This window comes from Dendropsophus ebraccatus, chromosome 11 (genome assembly GCF_027789765.1).
Source record: "Dendropsophus ebraccatus isolate aDenEbr1 chromosome 11, aDenEbr1.pat, whole genome shotgun sequence".
Lineage (NCBI taxonomy): Eukaryota > Metazoa > Chordata > Amphibia > Anura > Hylidae > Dendropsophus > Dendropsophus ebraccatus.
The window spans coordinates 39,965,231-39,973,836 of NC_091464.1; the positions used below are offsets into that span (position 1 = coordinate 39,965,231).

Sequence of the window (8,606 nt, forward strand, 5' to 3'; positions counted from 1 at the left end):
AATGAACAGCTGACAGGTCTCTAGACAGGTGAGTTACCCCTAGACCACAGCTCTAACACATTTGGGGTCAGGGATTCAACTATATCTGAGTGTTTCTTTCAGACATAACCTACCTACAGAGGACAAATCTGCAATCAGAGACACTGGCTGACAGCTGAGCGAGCAGGAGGCTGGGCAGCATTGATTATTCATGAAGGAGAGGGAGGAGGAAGGAGTGGTGAGGCTTGCTAGAGTGTGGCACAAACAACTCCTCTTCATTACAGTAGAATTGTGCATAATCCACTGCACTGACATTTCAAATCAACTTGTGTCAGTAAGTTATACAGATTTGTAAATTACTTCTAGGCTTCCAGTACTTATCAGCTGCTGAATGTCCTGCAGGATGTGGTGGTTTCTTTACAGTCTGACACAGTGCTGTCTGCTGCCACCTCTGTCCGTGACAGAAACTGTGCAGAGCAGTAACACATCCCAATAGAAAACCTTTCCTTCCTTGGACAGTTTCTGTCATGGGCAGAGGTGGCAGCAGAGAGCGCCAACAGAGAGCGCCATGGCTGACTGGAAAGAATACACCACTTCCTGCAGAGTGTACAGAAGATAATAAGTACTGGAAGACTTGAATTTTTTTTAACTATAATTTACAAATTTGTATAACTTTATGAAACCAGTTGATAAAAATTGAATTATTCCATCAGTCATTGGCATGCAGAACATTCATAGTATAGAGAATGTCCGCTATGCTAAGTTCATGTTCATTGGTTTCTAGCATTTATTTCTGTTATTGTACCTATTAGTTGCATTGGCTAAAGTCATCCATGCTTCTAAACCTAGAAATGAGAGATAAAATTGCCTACACGTCATAGCTAGTGCTATGTAAACTAAAACCAGTGGGGGACCACAAGAACATTGGCGCTGGAGCAGCGGGTAGATTAACAGGCCAGTACTGTCATTTTTGTTATTTTATCACATATGCTGCCAGAATTTTTTATTTTGAAAATCTCTTTAATTTCCTGCGTATTGCTTCTCTTTTCCTCAGGGATGTAAGGGAAGGGTCCTTCTGCAATAAGTTGCATTACAGCCAGGAACATAGTGCATCTCCTGGGGCTTTTTATTTCTTAAAGTGTCACTGTCATGAATTTTTTTTTTTTTTTGCAGAAATGAATAGTCCAGGCGATTTTAAGAAACTTTGTATTTGGGTTTATTAGCAGAAAAATGCATTTTTATCATGAAAAAGCAGTTTGAAGCTCTCCCCCCGTCTTCATTGTTCTCCTATGGAGAGAGCTAAATAAAACACCAAAACTGGACAACAAAGAGTTAATCTACAAATACATCACCCTCTATCTCCTCTGACAGTCAGCACAGACCTCTCTGACCTCTGAATACAGAGTTCACCCAGCTCTGTGCCTCTAATCCTTTGTTCTCAGCTTTCTGCTGTCGGCTACTTCCCTCCTCCCCCCTCCCTCCTCCCCTCTCTATAGACCAGACTGGGTACGTCTGATGCAACAAGTCACAATTTCCTGATTTTTTGCAGTGGATGGAAAAGAGGAGGGGGGGGACCTGGGAAAAGGCTTTTTGAATGCAGATAATTGCATATTTGGCTAATAAACCCAATTACAAAGTTTCTTAACCCTTTGAGGACCAGGCCCAAAATGACCCAGTGGACCGCGCAAATTTTGATCTTAGTGTTTCCGTTTTTCCCTCCTCCCCTTCTAAGAGCTCCAGCACTTTCAGTTTTTTATCTACAGGCCATGTAAGGGCTTATTTGTTACAGGAATAGTTGTACTTTGTAATGGCGTCATTCATTTTACCATAACATGTATGATGGAATCCCAAATATATTATTTATGAAGATATAAATTGGTGAAATCGCAAAAAAGAATACAATATGGTAAGGTTTGGGGGGTTCCTGTGTCTACGTAATGCACTATATGGTAAAAGCGACATGATACCATTACTCTATAGGTCAGTACGAACACAACCATATGCAGGTTACACAGATTCTCTAATGTTATATATATTTTTTTAAATGAAATCCTTTTTTTTGGCAATTAATTATAAATAAAATGGGACTATTGTGACGCTTATAAAGGTTTTATTTTTTCACCTACGGGGCTGTATGGGGTGTCATTTTTTCTGCCATGATCTCTAGTTTTTATTAATACCATATTTGTGAAGATCGGACGTTTTGATCACTTTTTATTAATTTTTTTATATATATAATGTAACATAAAATCGGTAATCCGCGCACTTTTTTCCCTCTTTTCGTGTACGCCGTTTACCGTTCGCAATGACGCTTGTTATATTTTAATAGATCGGACAATTACGCACGCTACGGTATATTATATGTTTATCTATTTATTTATTTTTATATGTTTTATTTATATAATGGGAAAGGGGGGTTATTTAGACTTTTATTGGGGGAGGGGTTTTGGGGTAGTGTGTTAGTGTTTTTAACTTTTTTTTTTTTACACATTTGAAGTCCCTTTGGGGGACTTGTACATACAGTACTTGGATTTTTACACTGATGAATGCTATGCCATAGGCATAGCATTGATCAGTGTTATCGGCGCTCTGCTCATTGAGCCTGCCTGTGCAGGCTCAGTGACCAGAGCGCCGATCGGACCGCACGGAGGCAGGTGAGAGAGCTCCGGCGGCCCGTTTTACCGATCGGGACCCCCGCAGTCACACTGCGGGGTTCCCGATCGGTAAGTGACAGGGGACTCCCCCTGTCACTCACACTTAAACGCCGCGGTCGCGCCGCGATCACGGCGTTTAAGGAGTTAATGACACGCGGCAGCGCGATCGCTGCAGCGTGTCATTGCCGGTGAGGTCCCGGCTGCTGATTGCAGCCGGCCCCCACCTGCTATGAAGCGCGCTCCGCTCCGGAGCACGCTTCATAGCGTGAGAAACACCCAGGGCGTACAGTTACGCCCTAGGTCGTCTGGGGACAGACTTCCATGGCGTAACTATACGCCCTGGGTCGTCTAAGGGTTAAAATTGTCTGGGCTATTGATTTGTGCAAAAAAAATAAATAAATAAATACGACAGTGACTCTTTAAGTTTTGAGACTCTGTATTTGTATAGATATAAGTTTTGGGGAACCTTATACGTACCGTATCATGGCGGATCTCTTTATAATAATAATAATAATAAAATGTATTTGTATAGCGCCATAATTTTTTTTTTAACATGACAGCTATTAAACATCTAATATTTACAAGGCTTAGGTACTATATTCTTGGGGCAGAATGAAAATCTGCTGCAAAGTCGTGCCATAGGTTTTAATAGTAGTCAGTGCTGCAGCAGATTTCACTGTGAGAAATTAACAGCATGAAAATCTGCTGTGATACAGTATATGTGAAGGTACATTATTGGTGTATAATGGGGGTGATTTTAATGTTTTTTTTTAATGTGTATAACGTTTACGTATCCTGAGGGGAAATAGCATACTGTATAACAAGTTAAGGCCCATGTGCTGATGGTGAGTAGCAAGTTAGTGCCAACCTGTCAGATCAGCACTCGCTTGCTCCATGTTCCCCACTCACGGCCGTCACTATTACGCATGCCGACAGTGAGTCGGTAAGAGTGAAGTGGGCGGGGGGGGGGGAGGAAGCTGGGGGAGGGGAGCCCATAGGACATAGTGGTGGTCTGCTGCCACCGCTTATATTACGCAGAGCACAATTCGTTGACAAATTTTTCAACATGTTGAAAGAGAAGAATCAGCCAACATCGTGCATGTCAGCTGATCATTGACTTTTAACAGTAGCTATTACACCAAGCAATTATCAATAACGTCTGAAAATCGGTCCAATATGTGTAATAATGCCTTAAGACTTAAGATCTAGATTCCAAGGTTGCAATTGCATTGTGTGCAAAAAAACATTGTGCAACCCCTAAATGTGAGTAGACTTGTTACACATAATCATTTATATTGCTGGCAATGAGTGTTGGGTATACAAACCAAATAAAAAAAACGCAAATGTCCCCTTTCTCCCAGGATATCACTTGAGTCGGAGGGCTAGCTGACAATGTCCCAGACTCTACAGGAAGTACAGTGTTATTGGAAATACTTTTTACCTTGGCAGGAATAAATTGACCGTTTGGTTTCTTAGCATTCCTTTCTTCCTCTCCTTGGTCTGTCTCAGTTTGTTTATTTTTGAAGGACTAACTTAGTGTTAAAAATTGCAGCATTAGTCTAAATCTGGTACAACATGAAAACAAACGACCGTGACTGGGGGACGATAAGTATGACAGAGTGACAGCAACATGGGTAATATTGAATAACAGGGACACAGGCCGTTCATCATGTCCATTCTGCTGTGATTGCGACAGACGTGAGCCCTTCGCCTTTACAGGAACCTTGTTCATTCACTCATGTGCTGTCCTCATCACATTATTTATGGACCGTCCACTCTCAAGGATTTCTGAACCAAGCCTGACCATGGAAAATTAGATTTTAATAGCTAAAAGGATTCTCTGCAACTGGATAGTTACCATTTAGAAAATCCAGTTGTTAGTGGGATTTGAAAACAGAGAATAATCAGTGGGTAATATAAAAGTCTAGAGTAAAGGATTTTTATGGTTTTATGTAAGTAAATTAGAGCTATAAGTCAGTAGTTTGCGCTTTAATTCTTCCTCCTCCTTTTCAAGATCTTTGCTTGCATGTAATGAATAAAACCTTTTTTTTTCTTCCCCCAGGCTTACTGCAACAAGGCGTGCGCTAGTGTGAGCAGCACAGTATAAGTTTTAGATTGAATGTCCTCCCTTGAATATGTTTTTTTTTTAATTATTTATTTAAATCTGGGCCAGATTTTATTATACTATATTAGTAGTAGTAGTTCTGTTTTTCTAACAAGTTTCCCAAATACAGATTGGCTTTTCACATGCCAGTCTTAAGTAAATTCCTGATGCTTTAGATGCACTCAATTTATAACGGAGCACAGTAACTCGGGCACTTCATAGACTACCCATGTGACATGCTTACTCTAACTCTCGGTTTAAAAATGTCTTGATCCTTGATTTAAATCTCGATTTTTTTTTTTTGTTAATTACAATTGGGTGTAGTAGTAGTAGAGGCATAGTGGATGAGGGGTGGAGTAATAGTAGAGGTATAGAAGATGAGGGGGGGGGTAGTATATAAAGAGAGTAGTAATAGTGGGAGTAATAGTATCAGGAGTGGGAGTAGTAGTAGCCATAGTATTGGAAGTAGTAGTATCAGGAATAAGAGTAGTAGTAGCAATAGTAATGAAAGTAGTAGTACCAGGAGTGGGGGTAGTAGTAACAATAGTAATGGGAGTAGTAGTATCTGAAAAGGGAGTAGTAGTAGCCATAGTAGTGGGAGTAGTAGTTTCAAGAGTGGGGGTGGTAGTAGCCATAGTAGTAACACTGTACAGTGTAATAGCACACTCATGCTATGCACAGTATATACCCAGCACTGTACAGCATAGACCTGCAGGCTTCTTACCTCCCAGGCCGTTGGGCTGGTTCTTGGTGAAGGCCAGGCTGGTGACTAGGGACGGCACCCCACCAGTACGCGTAGGTGCGGGCATCTTGTGGGTGCGTGCAGGCAGTCGGCAGCAATCATGTGGGTGCGGGTGTGTGGTCCCGCTATGACCTCCAGAGCACACTTTCTTTTTTTTTAAATCGAATTCACTATTTTCAAAGAAAATGAAATCGATTCACAAATATTAGGCAAATAAATTAATCACCCAGCCCTAGCATTAGCCCTTAGTGCACTTCCAAACTTGTAGTGGTGCTGTGCTTTCACTTAGGAAGAGGCCTGGGGCTTCCCCCAAACCAAAGGTCCAGTTGCAACTGCGGCCTCTCCAAGTCCTATAGCTATGCAGCTGTTAGTAGTGTAATTGTGAAGTTTTCAGATTTAAAATCGGACATGGTTCTGTTTTGCATCACATGCTTTCTAGGGTTAATTCCGTCTGTGGATACACAGTAATACGTTTAATTCATAGATCTGCATATAGGGCTCTGGAGAGTAGAATGGTAATGCATTTGTCATTGTTTTATAATTCCAGGTGAGTACACAATATCCTTTCAGCTAAAAATGCTTTTTTTTCTCTTGGAATGTACTGGGCTTCTAGGAACCTGACCCTGTGCACGTTATCCGTCGGTGTCTGTTCAGTATCATCCTTCATTCTCCTTAATGAATCTTTTTCTCCAGATGGGTGTTTTACAGAATATGGAAGAAAAGCAGATCCTGAGCGTTCTATAGATCAAACTCTTCCACGCTGCATGGAGCATATTAGGCTTAGCACCTGCTGCATGTGGGCATTGTGAAAAGCTTAAGTTATACTCTGTAGATAATTTTAAGAAGGATTAGTACAAGTGTGTTTGGCGATTTAAGATACCGTTTAAGTTTGACAAAAAAAGGGTGAATTTAAAATAATTTTTCTTGGACTGGTATGATGTTACTTTAATCTTGTATTGTGTTATGTGTTTTTTTTCCCCTTTTCCTTTTTATCAAAAGTCAGCTTGGAGATTGTTAGCAAGCTATAAGCTGCTTAATGCACTGAACCTAAAGAATGTGACTTACTTTTTTTTGTTGTCGTTGTTTTTTTTTGTTTGTTTTTTTTGAAGATATGTGTGTCATTAGACCTCTAGTATTTTAAGCAGGTCTTCAAAAATGTTATTATGTGTATATTATCTATATATACATGGAGAGATATTATTTGTTCTTAATTCACAATATTTACCATGTTAACTCCGTTAACTAGGATTATAGCATTGGTGGATGACTGATACAAGTCTGGCGTGGTCGAGCAGCCTTATAACTGTGAAATCAAAGTGTTCTACACAAGACCCTAGCTAACTAAATAGTTATTCCCTGTATGGCTATGCTGCTAAGTAATATTCCGGGCATCATTGATATGTTTGAAGGGACTCTCTTCTACCTTCTAACATAGCTGTTGACTTTTACAAAAAAATTGTAACACTTGTTGAAACAGAGATGCTAATATATATATATATATATATATATATATATATATATATATATATATACACACACATTTGGCTTTTTTTCAAAGATTATAAAATATTCGATTCTTAGCTAACTTTGTGGGTCTGATACAGCATATGCATATTACTGCATTTTAGTTATTAGTGATGCACAATGCTAACATCCCTTATTGACAGCAACTGGCCTTATGTAACAGAGGTCCGGCAATGCTATTTTCCTTTGGTGTATTGTTTGGTGCTATATTTTGCATACTTTGTATTGCACACTTTATTCAAGTTGAGCTTCCATTTGTTATTTTCCTAGTGACAGCCAGAGATGTTGAGTCTTAGCAGAAGGCCATAGAAAACTAAAGAAAGCCCTTTACATTTCTACTTTAAATATTCAGTCAATAAAAAGTAGATGGTGCATCAAAAAGGAGTTTTGTTGCTTTTAATATTTATTATTCCTGAGCAAAATTTACAAAACTGTAAAAGTAAATTTTTTTAAAGCAACGTTTAGGATATGTATGCCCTACTCCAGGCTGGAAGACAAGGTTTCAAGTAATAGTGAGAAGACATTGGAAACTGGAAACACTAGAGAACGGGCACTTCAGCTGTGCCAGACGCAGGTATTGACCCTTCTGTACTAACCAAGGAGCCTAGAGCCAGCCTTAGGAAGGGCTTTAAAGAATTTGGCTCAGAAATAGAGTATTTCCATATGGATAATAAATATTAGGAGCAACAAGATAAACGCACTTTTGGTATGCTGACTACTCTCTTTATTAAAGGGAACAATCATCAAGCTTACGTGTTCCTAGTTACAGTAATGTTGTAATAAAGCATGTTGCAGTGTTCCCTTCCATATAAGCTGCTCATTTCCCGTTGACTCCATCTCCCCGAAAACACAGTTATAATTCTTCCTGTGTGGTATACAAATCGGCGCTAACTAGTCATGTGGACGGCATCTCTCCCTCAACTAGTCAGAGCTCCTGGGCTGTAGTCACTTCCATCTACGCTGAAAATCATCCTCTTTGGGCTTCCTTTGAATGATATGCCTTCTGGTTTGGGAACCACGCTCAGAGAGGGCGGAGGGGAGTGACTGCAGCCCGGCAATATATAGAACTACATTTTCGGGTAGACGGAGACGACGGGAAGGGAGCATCTTATATGGTAGAGAATGCTGTAGAATGCTTTATAACAACATTATTATAACTCGGAACACTAAATCTTGATAATTGGTTCCCTTTAACTAAGTGCTTATGGCAAAGAGGTGAACCGCATCAATTTGCCATCCGTTGACAAGTGCTGCCTGTGACAACTAGTAGCTGCCTGTGTCAATAGTAACTTGTAGGTCACTTTCACACGAGCCCATACCGCACCTTACGCGCTTCACATTTAATACACAGGGACACCAAGATTTTTCCCCACAGATTCTGAGTGCCTAAAAGCAAATAGAGTGCCTCCAGACTATAATACAGACCTGGAGGACCAATGTCTACCACTGTACAGGTTCTAAACCATTGAACATATATAATGCTTTAAGAAGCAATAAACCCATCACTACAGCAATCCAGAGTTTAATTCCATTCCCTAAAAGTTTAACATGTACCTGTCGTGTCATGAGTACCTCTGTTAAACCAGAAGTTTGGGTCTCCTTG

General features: G+C 40.2%; 1 protein-coding gene across 1 annotated transcript in view; it reads left to right on the top strand.

Annotated features, from left to right (window-relative positions):
* SMS (spermine synthase) overlaps window positions 1-6,958 on the top strand; it is a 105,087-nt gene extending 98,129 nt beyond the window's left edge. The window contains exon 11 of the mRNA XM_069945140.1: window positions 6,173-6,958. Coding sequence (XP_069801241.1) covers window positions 6,173-6,212 — 40 coding nt within the window. The 3' untranslated portion in view covers window positions 6,213-6,958. The remainder of the gene's footprint in view (window positions 1-6,172) is intronic.
* The last annotated feature ends 1,648 nt before the right edge of the window (window positions 6,959-8,606 follow it).